General features: G+C 40.4%; 1 protein-coding gene across 1 annotated transcript in view; it reads right to left on the bottom strand.

Annotated features, from left to right (window-relative positions):
- Hsdl2 (hydroxysteroid dehydrogenase like 2) overlaps positions 1–23,446 on the bottom strand; it is a 52,455-nt gene that overhangs the window by 15,283 nt on the left and 13,726 nt on the right. The window contains exons 5-8 of the mRNA XM_008831133.3: positions 22,220–22,323; positions 18,343–18,441; positions 8,183–8,377; positions 5,107–5,178 (exon numbers count right to left, since the gene is read on the bottom strand). Coding sequence (XP_008829355.1) covers positions 5,107–5,178; positions 8,183–8,377; positions 18,343–18,441; positions 22,220–22,323 — 470 coding nt within the window. The remainder of the gene's footprint in view (positions 1–5,106; positions 5,179–8,182; positions 8,378–18,342; positions 18,442–22,219; positions 22,324–23,446) is intronic.

Below are 23,446 nucleotides of genomic sequence, written 5' to 3'. Positions count from 1 at the left end.
GAAGAAGCTCAACAGGAATCAGAATCAAGAAGTCTGATTCCAGAGACTACAATGCTGTGCACTGGTAATACTTTCTTACGCTCCTTCTGAATCTAATTTTTATAGAGCTAACATAAAAGCTGAACATAGAACTAAAATCTGAACTCACCACAACTGGCCCAAAGAGCTCTCAAGGCCAGGGTGGCAGAAACACTGACATTGTTTATGCTTCCATAGACAAAGAGTATTTAGTTGCATGGCAGTTACATCAGAAAGACGGAACTGCTGGAACCTCTCTTCCTGATGAGTGACTACTTTGGGTGATCTGTGCATCAAACAAGATATATTATTTGTATTGTCTGAGACACTAAAGACATTACAGCAAAAATTTGAGTATATCCCTGAAAGACATCTGTGAAGACATAATTTATCACCTGGAATATTTATACATAAATATGGTGACTTGGCATAAGAACCAAAACCCTGCAATATATTTGAAAGGTCTAGGCTTCAGACTACAGATATGTATGCTTAAATAGGGAAGAGATGCCTAGAACATTATAGGCTGGTATGATGACATATGCCTTTAGTCCAAGCACTCAGGAAGCAGAGGCAGGTATATGGATCTCTGAGTTCAAAGCTAGTTAGGTCTACATGGAAAAATTAAATAGGGTTGCAGGTGTAGCTTGGTATTAGGGCACTCACTTAACATGTCTGAATCTCAATATACCCCCCCTTTTGCACCCTCTCTCCCCCTTTTGCGCCCTCTCTCTCTCTCTCTCTCTCTCTCTCTCTCTCTCATACACACACACACACACACACACACACACACACACACACAATCTATGGTAACTAAATATAACTAAATAGTATGCAGACTCAACCTAATAAACATAGGCCTACCTGTTCTTTGGCTCAAAGCAGGAATTCAACCCTTTTTGTGTGTAGGTTTTAGGTGAAGAAAGGCCCATGTCAGCCTTGTACAATGGTAGTAGCTTAGAGTCATCTCAGAAAAAGGAATTCGACAGTGTGGAGCCAAAAGGCACATTTGTATCCCTAACATTTGACTACACTAGCTCTAGTGACAGCTATAAGGGGACAGATTAACAAGAAATAAAATAAATGACTTGATGCTTAAAAAAACAATATAGCACCAGGGTCAGAGAGGATTATACTGAAAAAAAAAAGCATTTCTAGAAATAATAATTTACTATGAAAGTCACACAAATTCCTCCATATGAAAACTGATAATGACTATTGATCTCAACTGTAACAATGTACCACTCTGGAGGAGAATGAAAGAAGGGGAGAGGCTGCACAAGGTTGGGCAAGAGGTAAAGAGGATGACCTGTGGACCTGCTTGATTTCATTGAGAACCTAAAGCTGATTTTAAAACTCAAGTCTTAGCTGGGCATGGTGGCGCATGCCTTTAATCTCAGCACTCGGGAGGCAGAGGCAGGCAGATCTCTGGGAGTTCAGGCCAGCTGGGCTACAGGGAGACCCTATCTCAAAAAGACCAAAAAAAAAAAGCAAAACAGCAAAATAAATCATAGGCAATATGAACAGAAATAAACTGTAGAGAATGTTGTCAGATTATTCTTTATAATATAGAAGACAAACTTGCCAAGATTTCTCAAAATAAGAAAAAAAATGCAAAAAGATGAATAATGAAGGATGGCATTAACTGCAGAGGAAAGGGTAGCCAAGTTAGGAATGACTGAAAAAAAGAAAGAAAAAAATGGAAAAGACAAGACTAAGTAGGCTGCTGGTATTCAAGACAGAATCAACAACAAAACAGCAATATTGTGTTTATAAAGAATAAAACTCCATTAATGTAAAACCATATTTAGTGCTTATACCAACTAGATATATATGATACAAATGAACACACACAGAACAAATTTCAGAAGAGATGCAGCCAAATGTTAACAGAGGCTGTTACCAAAAGTGAGTGCAAAGAAATGTGAACCCCTCACCTGGGAAAGGAGGTCTCACACTGAGCTTTGAGAGTTAAAATATGAAGTGAGCATGCAATGGATCTGAATATGAGCATGAAAAATCATCTGAAAGAGGTAAGTCCGACCCCAGGCTAGATATATGAGACTACTGCCTATGCAAATATACCACTGTACAGACAATGTCCACTAGAACTTCTAGGGATAAGATCAGAGAGTATAGGAAAAACAGAGCTATGGGAACAACTATGGAGAGGTTCACCAAAGGAATTGGAATATTCTGACCTCAGGGATGAGAAGAGCATTTCTGTAGTGGAAACGGATAAGGAACAATCTCCCTATCAAAGCCTGATGCCACTCAACTCATTTAACCCTCTTGTATTCTCTGAGCCCATGATCACAAAATGAGCTCCTGATATTACAGTTCCTTGTGTAATTATGCCCAAAGGGAGCAAATGTCCTGAACATAGTAACTATACATCTAGTCCCTGAGGTAGAAACTCCTCATTATAAATTAATGTATGAGACTACTAGGAGGAAGAAAAGGCTATTTTAAAGGAGTTTAAAAATTCAGGCCTTAAGAAAACCAGTTGTATATTTTGGTTAAAGACAGAGGCTCTGGAATAAGAAAAACATGATTTTGAGATTTAGTTATTTTTTTAATGTGTATGAGTGTTTGTCTGCATGTATGGATGTATACATGTGCACCACATGCATGCCTGGTGCCCACAGAAATCAGAATAGGACATCCATCAGATCCCCTGAAATTGGAGGTATGAGTGATTGTAAGCCACCATGTTGGTGCTGAGAATCGAACCTGGACCCTCTGCTAGAACAGTAAGTGCTTTTAAACAAAGAGCCATCTCCTTAGCTCCAAAACATGAATTTAAATCCTGGTTCTGCCACCTTCCAGTGACATGACTGCAGCTATGAACAAGGGCAGGAATTCCTCTCTTGCCCAGTCTTTAATAGAAAACAAGATAATGCATGCAAAGTTGCTGGCACAGTATTTAGCACACCATCGGCACTCAGTCAATAGTTACTGAATAAACAAAATGAAAATGTGGTAATCAATAAAAATGTTTCCTACCTGAAACTGGGAATTAAAAAAAAATGGGAATTTAGATAAACTCAATTTATGTATATCTTCCTCCAAAAGACAGGGCCTCAAAAATCAGGATTTAGGGCCTCTTGCCTTGAAGATCAGATTCAAAGATTTTATGAGTTCTGGGTAATTTCTGCCATCTGTAAGGAGCTTTTTAAGAGAAAGACTGATGATCTTGTTTTCTTAGGTTTTCCTCCCCTGATGAATCAAAGATCTAATCTTTACAAAGCTGCCCCTGGGTTGCAGGACTATGAGTTCCTATTTTCCTCTCTGTAGCTTTTATCTTTTCTATTAGACAAAAGAAAAATTGTCCTTTTATTACTTAACTTTTTAACTTCCTCAAAATTTTAGATAAAAGACAGACATAGAAAAGATATACCTAAACTGGAAATAAGGTTTGGCAATAAAATGCATCATGATAAGGGCCTGTAAGTATCCCAAAAGTACAGAGAAAATTTCCTAAATTTTTCTACTCAGTCTTCAAAAAAATAAAAATAAAAATCTGCTAGGCATGGTGGCACAAAACATTAATCCAGCACAGGCAGGTAGATCTCTGTGAGTTCAAAGCCAGCATGGTCTACATAAGAGAGTTCCAGGCCAGCCAATGCAACATACAGTATTCCAGAGCAGCCAATGCTACATGGTGAGACCCAGTCTAAAACAAAAAAAATCTAGGCCTATAGAGATGGCTCAGCAGTTAAATAGCACTGGCTGTTCTTGCAGAGGACCTGGGTCCAGTTCCCAGCATCCACATGGCAGTTAACAACTGTTTCTAAGTTCCAGGGGATCCAATACCCTTTTCAAGCACTGCACTCATGGTGCACTTGCATACATATCGGCCAAACACTCGCATACCTAAAATGAAAATAAATAAAATTCAAAAATAAAAAGATTTAAAAAAAATAAAAATCAAAAAAAAAAAAATTTAAAAAAAAAAAAAAAAAAAAGCCTATGATCACGTAGGTGATTCACAGTACCTACAAGACAGGCAATAAGGTAAGGCCCATAAGAAGGACAGCCATTCCTATGAGTAAACCAGGAGAGCTCTTACCAGGAGTATTTGTTACAAAATGTTTCTTTTGGTATGTTTCAGTTAAACCACAGGTGTAACGCTATAACACAAGGATTAACACTTAAAACTCTCAGAGCTGGATAGATGGCTCAGCAGTTAAGGGTACTTACTGCTGCTCTTGCAGAGGACCTGGGTTCCATTCCTAACACCCACATGGCCAATATAGTTCCTGGGGATCTGATGCCCTGTTCTGGCCTCCATGGGCACTTGCATGTACCTGGTGCACATGAACTTATTCAAGCACACACACATACACATAAATTAAAAGAATTTTTTTTTCTTAAGTGTAAACTCTGAGGGGCTAGAGTGGTTAAGAGCACTTACTGCTCTTGCAGAAGACCCATGTTTGGTTCCCAGCATCCACACATGGACAGCTAACAACTGTCCAAAATTTGAGTTCCAGGGGTGCTGACGCCCACTTCTGGTCTCCATGAACAATGCATGCATATGGTGTGACATGAAGTCAAAATACTCATATGCAAAAATAAAAACAAATTTTTAAATAAATAAGTAAACAAATAAAACCAAAACAACTTTTGAAATTTACTTCATTCAAAAAGTACTCATATAGTACAAACTGTGAAAATTGTGGTAGACATATTTTGATGAGACACATTTTTCCTCAAAAGAAAATGAAATATTTAAGGACAATGTGTCAAGAAAAATACATAAAACTTAGGACAGTTTAAAACACACATTGTAATTTAATGTGTTTAAATTACAAAAGGATTAGAGGCAGAGGGCTAAAAAGTCAATTATACGATCAATTCCATGTTTTATGAGAAATAGTTAACTAAGAGTCTGTATTTTCCTTTAAAATAAGCTCTAGGCTGAGTGTGATGGTGAAGGCCTTTAATCCCAGACATAATCGGATTTCTGTGAGTTCAAGGCCAGCCTGGTCAACATAGTGAGCACCAGGCTAGCCATGGCTACACAGTGAGACCCTGACTCAAAAATAAATAAATAAATAAATAAATAAAACTCTAGAATCTTACCTTCTGATTCTTTTTTCTTCATAATTACATCTGGATGTTCATCTAAGAAGAAATCTGGTAACAAAGGATGGCCTGAAAAATTAAGCCCCAAATAATCAGGTTAACATAATGACTACAATATATGATATATTAAAAATTTAACCTTTTTAGGGCATGGTGGTGCACACCTTTAATCCCAGCAGTCGGGAGGCAGAGCCAGGCAGATCTCTGTGAGTTCAAGGCTGGCCTGGTCTACATAGTGAGTTCCAGGGCAGGTGGGGCTACAGGGAGACCCTGAAAAAAAAAAAAAAAAAAAAAAAAAGGGACAAACTAATCGTTCCCTTCTTTTGAGACCTGTCTATTGAACTCACTAGCCTATTTACTGATTGAAAAATCTGTAGGTTTTTTGTTTAACTTCTTCAGTTCTTTATATAGTCTATATATTAACTCAATCTGAAATACAGATAGCAAAGATTTTTTTTATTATTATTCTGTAGGCTATACCTTTACTTTGCCAACAGCTTCCTTTGATGAGCATAAGTCTTTCAATTTCATATAATACCATTTGTCAATTCTTGGGATTATTTCCTGTGCTATTGAAGACCTTTTCAGAAAGTCTTTGCCTATACCTTTTTTCAATTTTAAAAATTTTACATTATGTATATGAATGTTCTAGCTACATGTATGTACATGTATCCATGTCAGGCAATGCCCACAAAGGCCAAAAAAGGGCATTGGATCCCCTGAAATAGGATTTACAGATGGTTGTTATCTACTGTGTGGGTGCTGAGAACTGAACTGGAGTCCTTTACAAGAGCAACCAGTGCTCTTAGCCTCTGAGCCATGTCTCCAATCCCTGTATCTATATTTTAAAGAGCTTTCCCTATGTTTTCCTCTAGAAACTTCAGTGCTTCAGGTCTTTAATTCATTTTGAATTGATTTTATACAGAGTGAGATATGTACCTAATTTCATTCTTCTGCATGTGGATATCCAGTTTTCCTAGCACCGTTTGTTGAAGAGGGTGTCTTTTCCCACCAATTTTTAAAATCTTTGTCCAAAATTAGGTGACTGTATGCTCTGTGGATATATTTCTGGGTCTTTGATTCCATTCTACTGGTCCACATGTCTGTTTTTGTGCCAGCACCTTGATGCTTTGTCACTATGGCTCTATAGTATAATTTGAGGTCAGGTATTGTGATACCTGTAGCACTATTCTTTCCACTTAGGATTATTTTGGCTCTTTGAGGTCTTTTGTGCTTCTTAGATTTTAGGATTGTGCAAGGAGATGGGGAAGGAGAGTGGAGCAGGAAGATCAGTAAGAACAATGTATGAAAGTATCATGCTGAAATTCGTTACTCTGTATGCTGATTTTTTTTTTTTTTTTTTTTTTTTTTTTTTTTTTGGTCTTTTTGAGACAGTGTCTCCCTGTAGCCCCACCTGCCCTGGAACTCACTATGTAGACCAGGCCAGCCTTGAACTCACAGAGATCGCTTGCTTCTGCCTCTGGAGTGCTGGGATTAAAGGCGTGTGCCACCACGCCCAGCCTGTATGCTGATTTTTAAAAACTAATAAAAGAATTTTTAAAACTGTACCTGTCATATTGCTCATTGGCATTCAGGCTAAGATCAAGTATTAAAAAAAAAAAAAAAAAAAAAAAATCACCTGCCCTGTAAAGCCTTTGCTTGTCATCACAGGAGGCTTTGTCATCCTCCTCCTCCTAACCCTTTTGTCTTACATCCCTCCAAAGTGCTAAAGATTCATTTCCGTCTTGGCCCTGAGAGAAGGGGCCTATTAAGGACTTGCTTCTCAGCATTCCTGTGTTTGGCTCTTTGCTCTCTTCTTCTTTCTCTCTCTCTCTCTACCATCATGAAAACTAAGCAAAACGTAAGTTATTCCTTTTCACTGGGCCTTATTTTCAGCTAACGGTTGTAGTTAGAAAGTAAGTTAAGGGGCTGGAGAGATGGCTCAGCAGTTAAGAACACTGACCCTTCTTATAGAAGACCTGGGTTTGATTCCCAACATCCACACGGATCCAACAGCCTGTAGGTAAGGTGCACTTACCTACATGCAGGCAGTACACTCAAACACATAAAAAATAAAATAAAATAATCTTACAGAAACTTGGAACTTGGGGAAAAATCAGTTCAGATTCAAATTGCAACTTTGCTTCTCACTAGATTTGTGGTCTTCAGCATGTCACCTTAACTTTTTTGAGCTCTAATTTCCTTATTGGTAAAATTAAGACAATAATTTTTTTCAAAAAATATATTTTGTTTATCATTTTTATATTTTTATGTGTATGCATGTATTGCCTGCATGTAGGTGAGTGCATCCATGTCATGCAATGCCCGGGGAGGACAGAAGAGGCTGTCAGATCACCTGAGACTGGCGTTATGGACAGTTATTAGCTGCCATATGGGTGCTGGGATTCGAACCTGGGTCTTCTGCACGAACAATCAATGTTCTTAACCACTGAGCCATCTCTCCAGCCCTGAGAATAATTCTTTCTGTTGTGCAATGCCTGTGGAGGTCAGAAGAGGCTGTTGGATCCTCTGGGACTGGAGTTATGGACAGCTGTTAGCTGCCATGTGGGTGCTGGGATTTGAACCCAGGTCTTCTGCAAGAACAACCAGTGCCAGCACCATGATGCTTTATCACTATGGCTCTATAGTATAATTTGAGGTCAGGTATTGTGATACCTCTAACACTATTCTTTCCGCTTAGGATTACTTTGGCTCTTTGAGGTCTTTTGTGCTTCTTAGAATTAGAATTTTGTGCTTCTTATAATTGTTCTCAACCGCTGAGCCATCATCTCTCCAGCCCCTGATAACCTTTTTTAAAGACAGGGTCTCACTGTTTAGCTCTAGCTGACCTAACTAACTCACTGTGTAGAAGAGGCGGGCCTTCAACTCAGAGAGATCCACTTGCCTCTGCCTCTCTGAGTACTAGGAATAAAGGCATGTATCACCACACCAGGCGGCTGCAAGATAGCTTTTAAAAGAATATATTCATTTTACAAACACACAAAACAGGTGTGTTCACTGCAGAAAATGTAGAAAAACGTATCACTACTTTAAAAAAACTGTTAAGTATTACCTGGTGTAACTGCATAGACGTCAAAGTTTTTTATTCCTTCTTCTTTTAAGATATTTTCATCAATAATAAAGTTGCCAGTGAAACTTTTTGGCTTGTTGAAAATGGCGTATGCAGCATCTGCGATGATGTCAACTTTTCTACACTGGCTTTCAATGCCAGATCCTCCCAGCATATCCATAGCAGCGGTGTGGATGGCTGCAGACAAACACATACATGCACTTGACTCCAACCACAGAGGTAGCAAGCACCACCCTCAAAACTGCCGGGAGCACTTCTCAGATGATGCAAACAAAACCCAGAAAGGTTAGCTGAGGAATTCACTACATGTTCTTTAGACAGAACTAGGGGAAAAATACTCAATACACTGCTGCCATAGATAGCACAAGACTTCTTAAGCACAGCAAATCTATTGAGTTTTCTGATTTAGAATGTTCAAGAATGTGCAGAGCAGTCTTGGGTCAAGAACGCCAGTAAGGAATAGCAGAAAGGACTAAAAGATGGGCGAGTGGAATTTTTTTAACTTTTTAAAAAAATCTTTGTATGTGTATTTTGCCTGCATGAAAGTGCACCCATGCATGCAATGGCCATAGAGGCAAGAAGAGGGTGTCGGATCCCTGGAATTGGAATTACAGGCGAGTTTTTGCCGCCATGTGGATGCTGGTAACTGAACCCAGGTCCTCTGCAAGAGCAGCCAGTGCTCTTAACCTCTGAGCCATCTCTCCAGCCCCAGTGTGTCTTGACTTTTGGTAAGCCACTTTAACATCCTTGGGTCTCAGCTTCCTGTTTCTAAAATAGGGCTCTCCCTTTCCAATGTTTATAATTGCTCTGCACTAGAAAACAGACTGAATCCCAGCACTTGGGAGGCAGAGGCAGGCAGATATCTGTGAGTTCAAGGCCAGCCTGGTCTACACAGTGGGTTCCAGCCTGGTCTACACAGGGTCCTCTGGGACAGCTGGGGCTATAGGGAGACCCTGTCTCAAAAAGACCAAAAAAAGAAAGAAAACACAAGACTGAATTTCTTGGTCATCACTATATCTCCAGTGTCTAAAACAATGACAAGGCTCTAAGTGTAGCTTAGTGGCAGAGCTCTTCTCTAGGAGGAGCAAGCCCCTGGGCTCAACCCCTGTACTATCCATGTCACCATGCCCCAACATAATCCCAGCACAGCAAAATAATAATAAGCTATGATGCTGTGCACATGCATGGTAGTAGAATTTAAGAATAAGGAATGGTGCTCCCAAACAACCTTTCATTATGTTAACTTAGGTATAGGAAGGCGCAAAGGGATTCAAGAGGTAGGCCACAGAGCTATATTCAATAAAGATAGTCAATGGGCTATAAAAACTAGTAGCAAGGTTGGGCACAGTGGCAGCATCTATAATCACTGCTACTAGGAAAACAAAGGAAGTAGGATCATAAGTGTGAGACCAGCCTGGGCAAGACCTTGACACACACACACACACACACACACACACACACACACACAAGGGAGAAAACAACAGCAACAAAAGTTAGCAATAGGATCAACAAAATGAAATTTGCAATTTGCTGATGACTTCTGGTTAAGAAAATAAGATTTGTCAGTGAACATGGATAAGCCTTGGATTATAAGAATCATAAAAGGTGAGCAGGGCCTTGTGGTACATACATGTAACCCAAGGTTATGGAGAATTATGAGTTTGAGGTTAGTCTGGGCTTATACAGACTAACAGCTAGACACTGTTTCAAAAAGGTATAAAAAACCGGGCTTGGTGGTACATGCCTATAATCGCCAGCAAAGGCAGGCAGGTCTCTGTGTTTAAGGACAGCCTGGTCTCCATAGCAAGTTCCAGGCCAGCAGGGGCTACAGGGAGACCCTAGCTCAGGTGAAAAAAAAAAAGAAAAGAAAGAAAGTGTATAAAAAGAAACACACACAAAGAGAAAACAGAGAGAGAGAGAGAGAGAGAGAGAGAGAGAGAGAGAGAGATCATAAGAGAGAGATCATGGGGCTGGAGAGATGGCTCAGCAGTTAAGAACACTGTTCTTGCAGAAGACCTGGGTTTGAATCCCAGCACGCACATGGCAGCTAACAACTGTCCATAATTCCAGTTCCAGGAGTTCCAACGTTTCTTCTGTCCTCCACAGGCATTGCACGACACGGGCACACTAGCCTACATGCAGGCAATACATGCATACACATAAAAATATAAAAATAATAAATTTTTTTTTTGTCTTTTTGAGACAGGGTCTCCCTGTAGCCCCAGCTGTCCTGGAACTCACTATGTAGACCAGGCTGGCCTGGAACTCACAGAGATCCGCCTGCCTCTGCCTCCTGAGTGCTGGGATTAAAGGCGTGTGCCACCACACCCGGCAATAAAATTTTTTTTGAAAAAAAAGAGATCGCCAAGCGTGGTGGTGCACACCTTTAATCCCAGCACTCTGGAGGCAGAGGCAGGGGGGTCTCTGTGGGGTTGCGGCCAGCCCGGTCTACAAAAAGGGGTTCACGGACGCTGGGGGTACAAGGCGGGCCTGTCTTCAAAAAACAAAAAAAAAAAAAAAAAAAAAAAAAGGAGAGAGATCATAAGAGAGCTAGGGTTTGAGAGCACTTGACTAGCATGGTTAAAGTCTTAGACTTGATCTCTAGCAAAACACATACATACACACACACACACACACACACGACCCTAAAACTTGAGTCTTATTAAGAAATAATTGGAGAGCTATCTAGATATCTAGATAACCGTTTCTGACTGATCCTTTTTACTTCTGACTACTCAAAAACAAACAGTAGCAGTAGTCTTAAAACCAAAGATTTCACTTTATATAAACATATGTAGTACATATCAGGCTTAAAATATCAGCATTGCCTCAATCCCTGCCCTGGGGAAAGTGCTCATCTCACCTCTTTAACACCTGCCAGTTCACAAAACATTCAAATGTATTTGTGTATGCACTCATGAACCAATGACACCTCTGATTATAAAGTGCACATTACTGTAAGTACCACTAAGGGAACAAAAGAGCTGCTATCTAAACAGTCATCATCAAACTGTAAAGCCCATACTGACATTAGCAGCATAAAACATTTTGATATTGGAGATTAAAACATGAGCATCTCAGAATCAACGACATCTGGTATAAAGAGCTGTTTAACCTAATCAGTGAGTAGGTCCCTTGAATATCACTGAATTTGTTGTGAATTCTAACATCAGAGAGAAAGGAGGCAAGCTGTCACCTTGTCTCCCTACCCTCCATGCTTAACTCAGTTTTCACATCCATTTGTATGTGACCCTCCTCTGTGCTGCCATTACCAAATCAGTGGCTGCATCTCCTAGATGCTCCACCCAGTCAACATAAAATCCACCCCAAAGTAGATTTCCTTTTTACCACTCCTATCTAGATCAGCCAAGGGTTAAGAGGCAGCCACTCCCTATCCACAGCAGAGACCATGAAAAGCTCTGATTAGAAAAATTTATAATCCTGGAAGTTGGCCTAGCTGGGAGCTAAGATTCTCCTGCCAGGAAAGTACTAGAATCCCCTGCCCCCAATCCCTTCTCTAAGCATGTTGAATTCATTAAAGAGAAAATACTAAAGATGGGAAGGGACAGCTGCCAGTGTGGAAAAGGAACACTGAGCCCAAAGAAGACAAGTGGCTAGCCAGGACACTGATCTGCTGTATAATATACAATCCATTAAGTAGGATTAAATCCCCTTTCCTTGAAAGGTTATCACATTGGGAGACTACTTCTGATTCCACTTACATACTGTGTCTTCTACTCAGTCCAAGACAAGGAAATGTGTGTTTTTAAAAACAGACACCTCAGCGTCAATCTGGGGCCTAGTTACCCTCTCAAATCCACTTTCATTTACCCATTTTCATTACCTTACTCATGAATAATGAATCTTCTGGTTGACTTTCCTGTCTCTTTTCTCTGTAATTTCATACTCCGTACAATGATCACATGCCAAATTAAATGTCCTATACCTCATCAACAACTGTATTACTTTATTGCTCCTCTTTCCTCTCTGTTTCTCATTACTTCCATCCTTTCAAAATCTTTTTAATAGTACTCTACTAAATATAGCTCTAGTAAACCACTTGCCTAGCATGTGTGAGACCTTCATTTAATTCCCAACACCAAAAAAAAACCAAAACAATTCATTTGCTAAAGTTGGCAACCTAGTTCACCCCTCCCCGCCTTGTCCACCCAACATTCCAGTGAACTGAAGGACCACAGTTATTCAAGTGCAGTGCGAAATAACATCTCACAACCTATCATATGGACACCATCAAACTCATGAGAGTTCCATCACGTTTCCCATGTTGTATGTGTTTTCATGTGCTGTTCCTGCTGTCAGTGTATCTTACCCAGTTTCTTTCTTGCTATCCCTAACATCTCCATGAGATCTTATTTCAATTGTATTCCTCCATGAGAAAATCTTTTTTAACCCTTTAACCTAGGCTACATGACCTGCTTGCTGTGTTTCAAAACCACCCTATATGAGGCTGGGCATAGAGGCACATGCCTTTAACACTTGCACTCAGGAGGTAGAGTCAAGGTTCCAGGCCAGCCTGGTGTACCTAGTTCCAGGACAGCCAGGGCTACATAGTGAGACTTTGTTTCAAAAACAACAAAAAAGTATTCCATATGTACTCCATCTTGTCATGTATCACAGGGAACATAACTATAAATTTAACTGTGTTATCAGATCTACAACAAAATACTTAACACTGATTCCAAGATGCCTAATAAACCATCCAAAACAAACATCTCAGAGCTAAAGCAAAGACCTCAACAAATCCTTTCCATCCTGGTGACAGCCTCCATACTTCCTGTCATACAATGTCCACCTGCTACATAAGCTTTGCTCAGAATGTCTATTCTGGAGCTCATTCATTCATTCATTCATTCACTATTTGTCCAATAGTTCCTGACTGCAATGACTATAATAAAACGAATGCAACAGACACCAACCCTTTCTTGAAGTTTTCATTATAGCAAAGGCAGTACTAGAAAACCATAATTATAAACTGTTCTGGTTAGCTTTCTATTGCTGAGATTAAAAAAAAAAAACAAAAAAAAACCTGCAAAAAATAACACTAACCAAAACCAACCTGGGGAGGAAAGAGTTTATTTGGCTTACAGCTCAGAATCCATTATCACAGAATGCAAAGGCAGGAACTCAGGGCAGGAGTGAAGCACAAACCCTAGAGAAACACTGCTTACTGGCTTGCTCCTCTGGCCTGTGCTTAGCCTGCATTCTTTTTTCTTTTTAATATTTTATATAGGGACTGGAGAGATGGCTCAGTGGTTAAGGGCACTGGCTGTTCTTGTAGAGGACCCGGGTTCAGTTCCCAGGACTCACATGTGGACTAACAACTGTCCGTAATTCCAGTTCCAGGGAATCTGACCCCTCTCTTCTGACATCCAAGGGCATTGCATAACATGGCTGTACTTACATACATGCAAGTAATACACTCATATACATAAAATAAAAATAGTAAATAAAATATTTTTTATTATTTATTATCTTTTTAAATTTTATTTATTATTTATGTGTATGTGTGTATTATCTGTATGTGTGTAAGTGCACCTGTGTCGTGCAATGCCCATGGAGGTCAGAGGGCGTCAGACCCCCTGGCACTGGAGTTATGGACAGTTGTTAGCTGCCATGTGGGTGCTGGGATTCGAACCCGGGTCTTCTGCAAGAACATTCAGTGTTCTTAACTGCTGAGCCATCTCTCCAGGCCCATAAAATATTTTTTTTTAAAGTGCCTCAACCCGGTTTTGATTCCCAGCACCCACATGGCAGCTACGAACCATCCTTAACTCCAGTTCCAGGGGAATCTGAAGCCCTCTTCTGACCTCCACAGCATTGCAAGACACAGGTGCACTCACATACATGCAGGCAATACACTCAAACACATAAAATATAAGTATTAAATAAAATATATTAAAAAGTGCCTCAAAACTCTCATGTGAAGTTCTGGCCAGTTTATAGACATACTCAGCCCACTAATTCCACTGCTCTTGGCAGTTTTTAGTTAAATCAGCAGCAGCAACTACGATCATCTGAACTAGAGCAATCTTATAAGATTTAGATTTAGGCACAAGTTTACAGGAAGCCCTATTTTCTTCCTTTTCCTCTTTTTATTAAGCTGTCTTACTTTTTTCTTTCTTTTTTTTTTTTTTTTTTTTTTTTTTTTTTTTTGTCTTTTTGAGACAGGGTCTCCCTGTAGTTCCAGCTGCCCTGGACCTCCCTATGTAGACCAGGCTGGCCTTGAACCCACAGAGATCCACCTGCCTCTGCCTCTCAAGTGCTGGGATTAAAAGCATATACCACCATACCTGGCCTTACTTTAAATATTAGTATTTATTTTTAATATATACATCAAACTGAGTTTCGTCATCCTATCTTACCTTCTCTCCAACTTTCTAATGTTGCAATGACCAATAATCCTTGCTCTTTTACTCACATCCTAGATTTCACCTAATCTTGTGGGTTTCTTATTCATTGCTGATAACACTCAAACTCATAACCTGCAGTTGCCTCCAATCAATCTTTACTTAGATGTTCCAACACAATGCCTCAAACTGAACTGGTTGCTCAACTACAGCTTTCTCCATCTCAGTTCATGTAAATTCATTGTTCTGATGACTCTGCCAAAAGCGTTAAGAGTCACTGTGATGCTTCCTTCTCTCTCATCCTACCTTGAACCCATCAGCAGATCCTGCAGTACCACCTTCAGACTATCTTAGCACCTGACCAATCTCCCTACTTTTACTGTTCCCATCCAGGGCAGACACCAGCATTAGTGACTAGATATTTCAGTAAACTCCAAATGATTTTTCCCTTAGCTTGTTATGACATGACTGGATGAATCAGGAAAATCCAGAAGGATGGAAATCCTATAAGATAATGAGCTGTGTTTTCAAAAAAGTGAGAAGGAAAAAAAAATTAAGAGTGAAATTAATTAGATTAAAAATACGTGAGACTTAGCTGATAAATGCATGAAACCTGTTTAAATCCTAATTGGAATAAACCAATCACAAAGAAAATATTTATAAGATCCTTGAGACAATCTTAACACTGGCTAGTTGATATTTTAAAAAATATTTTGCTATTTTTATTATTTATATAATGTATATGAGTGTACTGACTACATGTATATATGTGAACCCATGTCATGCAATGCCCATGAAGGTCAGAAGAGGGTGTCAGATCTCCTGGAACTAGCATTAAGGACGGTTGTTAGTTGCCATGTAGGTGCTGGGAACTGAACCTGGGTCCTCTGCAAGAGCAGCCAGTGCCGTTAACCTTGGAGCCATCTATCCAGCCCCAATTTGATGATATTAAAGTAAATAGTGTTAATGATGTTTAACAACAATGACTTTATGGTTTATGTTTTAAAAAGCCCCTTCCCTTTAAAGAACCACTTTATAAAGTATATATAGATGAAATGACAGTAAAACAGCACCTTGGTTAGTTTTTATTGTCAACTTGACACAACCTAGAGTCACCTGGGAAGAAACCTCAATTAATAATTGTCTTTTCTGTATTTTGACCAGTTGTGTAACTTTGTAATAATCTCTACCTGTTGCAGAAAGAAGCTTCTTAATGAGTGGTGAGAGGTATACCTGTCTGTAAAGATAAGGCTCCATATTTAGAATACAGTAAGACAATGGAGGCCTGGCTTGTTAAGCCTCAGAGGGAAAGCAAAGACTATCAGGGTTCTTTGTATGATATTTTAGATTAAGAAATCTGTGGAAGTGAAACTTTTGTGCTTCACTACGTCAAAGGATGCTGGTCAGCTGGGGTTAAATAATCAGCTGTGATTAATAAGAGATCGGCATCACCGGTGTGGAATCTTTTGGGAAGTATTTCCTCAGAGTCAGCACATAGAAGCTGTGGTCCAGGGTGGTCAAGGCTGCATCTCAAACTGGTAGCCAAACTTGGCAAGAATCTCCCATCTGGCACTGGTTTTGAAGGCATGGGAGATGCAAGATTGAGGGAATCATAAAAAGCAGCTGAGGCCTGAGGCCTGAGACCATGGGGCAGGGCCAAAATGCCTAAAAAAGAAGCTAGAAGAGGGCATTGGTGAAGGTACAATCCTGACAGCAATAGGATACCAGGATATCAGCGATGCCAGGAATCCACCAAGGACATGAAGGATAGCAGCAGGTATGGAGTGAAGCTGGCCTGAACCTGTGAGACAAGTTGTGGGTAAGCTATGGAAGGCAGAGCTGGAGAGGTAGAACTGCCCAAGCCCTTTGCAGCCCAGAAGATAATGAGTTCCAGATGTCAGACACTGAGTTCTGGATTCTGGTTTTGCCTAAGTGTGATTGTTCTTGTGCCTTGGTTCTTCCCTTCTGGAATAAGAAGTATTTAACTTATGTTTGAGTTTTACAGGAGCCCAGAGTCAAGAGACTTTGAATTTTTTTTTTTTTTTTTCGGTCTTTTTGAGACAGGGTCTCCCTGTAGCCCTAGCTGTCCTGGAATTCACTACGTAGACCAGGTTGGTCTTGAACTCAGAGATCCGCCTGCCTCTGCCTCCCAAGTGCTGGGATTAAAGGCAAGCGCCACCACGCCCGGCTAAGACTTTGGATTTTTTAATGAGAAATTGAACTTTTAAAAGTTTTGGAATTAAAAAAAAAAGTTTTGGAATTTTTAAAGACTGGGACTTGAACACTATGGTATTATGAGATCTTGGGGACAAACATGAAAGAAAATATATGATTTAACACTGCTGTGTTTATGCATCAAGTTGACTAGAGATGAGGTTTCTTGGTTAGTTTTTGTTTCTTGTTTTTTCTTTGTCAAACTGACATGACCTAGGAAGAAAGAATTTCAACTGAAGAATTTCCTCCATGGGAAAGCTCTAGCTGAGGATCAACTGGCAACTGACAGATGCTGGGAGAGGAAAAGAGTCACTTTTCCTTACTAGTGTGCTGCCTGCTAGGTTAACCAGACTTCAAGGGATAGACTCACATCCAAAAGCACTTGGGAAACAGTGGCTCATCCTCCATTGCTTTATGAACCTGTTAGAATGTTGTTGTGGCCGGGTGTGGTGGCATACACCTTTAATCTCAGCACTTGTGAGGCAGAGGCAATTGGATCTCTGTGAGTGCCAGGGCAGCCTGGTCTACATAGGGAGTTCCAGGCCAGCTGGAGCTACAGGGAGATCCTGTCTCAAAAAAAGACCCCCCCCCAAAAAAAATTCTCAAATCGGGGCTGGAGAGATGGCTCAGCAGTTAAGAGCACTGACTGCTCTTGCAGAGGACCTAGGTTCGATTCCCAGCATCCACATGGGTGGCTACGAACCATCCTTAACTCCAGTTCCAGGGGAATCTGAAGCCCTCTTCTGACCTCCACAGCATTGCAAGACACAGGTGCACTCACATACATGCAGGCAATACACTTATACACAAAAAATAAAAATTTTTTTTTAAATTCTCAAATCAATAATAAAAATATTTTTAAGGAGCTGGAGAGATGGCTCAGTGGTTAAGAGCACTGGCTGCTCTTCCAGAGGACCCAAGTTCTGTTCCCAGCACCTATATTGTGGCTAACAATGGTCCATAACCACAGTCTATCACTGCCCACCTTATTCCCGTGAGGCAGGGTTTCTCACTGAACCTGGAGCTAGGCTGGTCACTAAAAAGCACCAATGATATCCTGTCTCTGCCCCCCACAGGGCTGGACTTGTAGGTGCCACCACACCTGGCGTTTACATGGATACTGAGAATTACACTCAGGTCCCTCATGCTTGCATAATAAGCACTTTACTAAACGAACCATCTCCTCACCCCTAACACTCAGTGCTTTGCATCTAGCTACAACTACCACTTCTTGTAATAAGCCTTTCCATCTGAAAAGTCTAAGAGGACTTGCTGAAAATTTTTCTGTTGGGCTTAAAGAGACTCTCCATATGCTCCAGGGTTGCAGTCCCAGCATAGTTGCTACCTAAAGAATCAGTCCTGTAGTCTGAGTTAAAGCTGGAAGATAAAAAAGCCGGGCATGGTGGCACACACCTTTAATCCCAGCACTTGGTAGATAGGGATGGAGTTGTAGCTCACTGGTAGAATGCTAGTCTAACATAAGTGACACACTAGGTTCCTCCTCCAGCACAGGGGAGGCCAGTTGCAAATCTAATTAATGAATTTCTTTTAGGTACATACCTGTTTTAGGCCATAAAGCATTGACGGCAATTTCACCTCTAAATTCTTCTGCCATTCCAAGCACACACATTGACATACCATACTTGGCAATGGTATAAGCTGAAAGAAATGATATTATCATTTAATTGAGACACTAATTTGAGCGTAGAAATAGTTTCTTTCTGTTGCTGTTTTCTCCCAGATAAAATTTTGACAATTCTTTTTCAACAATATTAAGTATATAAAATATAAATTTTCAAATATGCTGTTTTTATTTTATTGTTTTTTAAAATATTTTATTATTTTTATTTTATGTGTATGAGTGTATTGCCTGCATGTATGTGAGTGCACCTGTGTTGTGCAATGCCACAGAGGTCAGAAGAGGGCTTCAGATTCGAGAGCTTCAGAGGACGGTTCGTAGCCACCATGTGGGTGCTGGGAATTGAACCCAGGTCCTTTGCAAGAGCAGTCAGTGCTCTTAACCACTAAGCCAAGACTCCAGCCCTTATTGTTTTTTTCTGTTGTTTTTTTTTTAAGGCAATGCCTCAAGCAGCCCAAGCTGGCCTCAAATTCCCTACGTAGCCAAGGATAACTCTGAACTCCTGATCTTCCAGCCTCAGTCTCCCAAGTGCTGGGAATACTGGTATGAGTCACAGTATCTGACCAAATGTGCTGGTTTTTGTTTCTGTTTGGTTTTGTTTGTTTGGTTCTGATTTGGTTTTTTTTTTTTTTTTTTTGAGCTTGAGGACAATTTTATTGGAGTTTAAAAGAAAAACCCTCAGGGCAGGCAAACTGTAAATCTCAGCAGCAGCCTGGAGGAGATGGAGGAGAGAGGAAAAAAGACTAAAGCCAGCATGGAGGTCAAAGGACAGACAAACTAGTTGCTACATGGTGGGGAGCAGTAGCTTTAGAGAAAGAAGAAGGAAACCCCAAATGTTGAGACACCCCAAAGAGTTAGGGGAAACATGCTTAGAAAAGAGAGAGAAAGAAGAAAGGGAGAAGCTATGCTTTTTTGAAGAATTTAGAAAAGTGACAGACTTATGAAGCTCCAAGGTTGAGGCCCAGTAAGCTGCTGCCAAGTGTGCTGTTTGTAAACAAGTTTTTAAGGAAGTAACTGATCAGAGATAGACCAGTTTTATATTATTTCCATTCGAATATATAGTTAAAATTGTATCTTTTTTCTTTCTTTCTTTTCCTTTGTTTCTTTTCTGAGTTAGTGTATCACTACTATAGCCCAGGGTGGCTTTGAATTGCCAGCATTCTGGCCTCAGACTCCTATGTGCTAGGATAACTGGCATGTGCCAGCACACATGACTTTTCTTTATTAAAAAAAAAATGAAATTGACCTAGAAAGATGGCTCAGCAGTTAAGAGCACTGGCTGCTCTTGCAAAGGACTGGGTTCAGTTCCCAGCACTCATATGGCTGCTAACAATGTAATAGGGCACCTTCTTGACCATGTTAAAGTTTAGGCTGACTCTAGTCTCTGAAATTATCAGACAGTTGGCCCAGGATATGGGAACACATGCAAGCTGGACCCTGGTTGTCTTGGGAACAGGTCAGAGCGTCCTAGAGTGTTCCCGCTAACTGCAGATTTATGGCTTCTGTAGGTTATGTTTGGCTTGCTTTCGCAAAATAGTAATTGTTGGTTAATAGACTAGAAATTAGTTAGGGGACTCTCCACCTGTATGCTTGGGAACCTAAACTTTTCACTCCTGGTTATAGTTTCTCTGTACAAAAAGTATCCCACAATATTTAGAGGTTCCTAAGATACAAATTGCTATACAACAAAACCCCCCAGAGGGAACTTTGTTACTGGTAAAGACAATGTAGAATAACAGTAAGATTAATAATGTTTGTTTATGAAAGAGAAAGAAGCTAGTTCGGTGCAGGTGGGGGGTTTGAATGGAAAATTGCATTTTCTTATGTATTTCCTTGATAATGTTTGCTCAAGCTTAATGCTCAGTGATTGGCTTCTGTATTCTGCTTGCTTGCCTACCAACATAATCAGTATAAAAAGAGCCAGAGTGTTTAGGCTCTGTGCTACACTCAGATACTTTAGGAAAGAGTGTAGCCCAGCCGTGTAGCCCAGCAGTAATAAATCTTTCTTTCTCAAGACTCACCTGTCTGTCTGTCTGTCTGTCTGTCTGTTTGGGGCATTTGTGGATCACAGACTACAACAACAACAGTCTGTAACTCCAGTTCCAGGGGATCCAACATCATCTTCTGGCCTCCAAGGGCACTACACATACATGATGCACTTACATACATACGTGCAGGAAAAACACGCATACACATACAATAAAAATAAAATTTTATTTTTGAGTTATGGTCTCACTCTGTAGCCACAGCTGGCCTGGAACTCACTATGTAGACCAGGCTGGTCTCAAACACAGAGATCCACCTGCCTCTGCCTCCTGAATGCTAGGATCAAAGGTATGTGCCACTATGCCCTGACAAAATTAAATATTTATTTATTTTATTTATTTATTTTTTGGTCTTTTTGAGACAGGGTCTCAAAACTCACTATGTAGACCAGTTCTCTGGCCTTGAATTCAGAGATCTGCCTGCCTCTGCCTCCCAAGTGCTGGGATCAAAGGACTGCGCCACCACACCCGGCTTAAATATTTTAATTTTTAAAAAATTTGTTTATGAGTGTTTTGCCTGCATGTATGTCAGTACACCCATGCAATGCCTATGGAGGCCAAAAGAGGACATTATTGGGTCCCCTGGAACTGAAATTATAGATGGTTGTTAGCTACCATGTGAGAGCTGGGAACTCAACCTGGATCCTCTCAAGAGCAGCCAGCGCTCTTAGCCACTGAGCCATCTCTCCAGCCCCAAATAAAATACTTTCAAAAAAAGAATGATCATTAGAGAGAAGCTTTAACCATAAGTCAGTAACAACACAGGTAGTGGTGGCTCATGTGCTTAGTATCTGCAAGGCGCTGCATTCGAACCCCGGCACGGCAAAAATAAAAAAGTAAGTAAACAACAGAAAACTTCAAATTCACTTAACCTAGTCAATTAGAGCAGAATTTTCAGTTTTGCTCTGTGGTTCCTACTCCAAAAGCCTTTCTAAATGCTAGTGAATTATAAGAAGTCAATATCTGATACAAGGATTTAAATGAGGCACATAATATAAATCTTGCTACCTAGTATATTCACCTTATATTATTACTCTTATGAAAAGAAAAGTATTTCATGGCTATTTTTCAACCAACTTTATGAAAGAATTACATGCAATTCAACATACCTACTGGGATATAAGAGATGGTGGAACTCCATATCATGATTTGAGTAGTGGTCACACAGGTACATATATTTGTCAAAATTCATTTCACAGAACCATTAAGAACTGTGCATCTTGGGGGCTAGAGAGATGACTTGGCAGTTGAGAATACTGGTAGCTCTAGGAGAAGACCCAGGTTCGATTCCCAGCACCCACAAAGCGGCTAACAATGGTCTGTAATTTCAGATCCAGGGGAATCGGATGCCCTCTTCTGACCTCTGTGGGCATCGCATGACCCAGGTGCACTTACATACATGCAGGCAATAAACTCATACACATAAAATAAAAATAAGCCAGGCATGGTGGCACACATCTGTAGTCCCAGCACTCAGGAGGCAGAGGCAGAAAGATCTCTGTGAGTCAAGGCCAGCGTGGTCTACATAGTGAGCTCCAGGCCAGCTGGCGCTACAGGGAGACCCAGTTTCAAAAAGATCAAAAAATAAATAAATAAAAAATAAATACATAATAATAAAATATTTTACTTTCTTAATCCCTGATTTGGCAGAAAATTCAATACTGAATGTAATGTCCAGATTGTGGCTGCATAATATACTGATTTAATTCAAAACAAATAAACCAAACCAACCATCCCCTCACCTGTCACTTACCACAGTGCTGTTTGAACCACAGTGGGTTGAGGTTCAAGGGTGGGCTGAGATTGAGAATATGAGCAACCTTGCTCTTTTTTAAAAAGGGAATACATGCTTTGGATCTGAAAGTGAAAGAAAACACAAGTAAGCTAACAGCATACATGTTTAAACTACTTTCACAGAGCACTTGAATTTGCTCAATAATCTGAACAGTACTTCTTGTTTGTTTTGTTAGTAAAGTACTTTATTTTCTAGCATGAAGATAAAAGGACCTAATTTTTCTGCTTTGAAACTATGTTTCATGTCCTAACTACAGGATTTGCTTGATGGCACTTACATACAATACATATGCAATTACTAGAACTAATTTTTTTTTGTTTGTTTGTTTTTTTTGAGACAGGGTCTCCCTGTAGCCCCAGCTGTCCTGGAACTCACTATGTAGACCACGCTGGCCTGGAACACACAAATATCCCCCTGCCTCTGCCTCCCAAGTGCTGGGATTAAAGGCGTGAGCCACCACACCCGGCAAGAAGCAGTTATTTAACAGTCGCACAATCCTGAGCCAGGCCTGGTAGCACAAACCTTTAATCCCAGCGCTTGGGAAGCAGAGGCAGGCTGAACCAAAAGGATTAAAATTAGATTAAGTATATGAGCTACTTCAGGCAGTGCATATACTAAGCAGGAAATGAGCAGGTGCCATGGGTGGTATTACACACTGGTTTATTTTACCAGTACTAAACAGAATGTGCCTTTGAGAGCAATATGTCATTTGGAGTTTTGTTTTCTTTTGTTGGTGGTGGTGTTTGATTTTTGAGAGTCTTAATGTGTAGGCCAAGCTGGCTTAGAATTCATTATGTAGCCGAGTCAAGACAGGTATACACTCCCATGAGGGCTAACTGAATTTTTTTTCAATTCCTCTTTTTTTTTTTTTTTTTTTTTTGGTCTTTTTGAAACAGGGTAGCCCCAGCTGGCCTGCAACTCACTATATAGACCAGGCTAGCCTTGAACTCACAGAAATCTGCCTGCTTCTGCCTCCCGAGTGCTGGGATTAAAGGCGAGCGCCACCACGCCCGGCCTCACTTCCTTATTTTTTTTAATTGCTTGTTGGAATACATTATTTTATAAAATATTCACATGTGGGGCTAGAGAGACGGCTCAGCGGTTAAGAGCATTGACTGTTCTTGCAGAGGACCCCGGTTCGATTCCCAGCACCCACATGGCGGCTACGAACCATCCTTAACTCCA

Source organism: Nannospalax galili, unplaced genomic scaffold (assembly GCF_000622305.1).
Source record: "Nannospalax galili isolate Female #2095 unplaced genomic scaffold, S.galili_v1.0 scaffold1255, whole genome shotgun sequence".
Taxonomy (NCBI): Eukaryota; Metazoa; Chordata; class Mammalia; order Rodentia; family Spalacidae; genus Nannospalax; species Nannospalax galili.
This window is presented reverse-complemented; position numbering and strand designations above follow the sequence as displayed.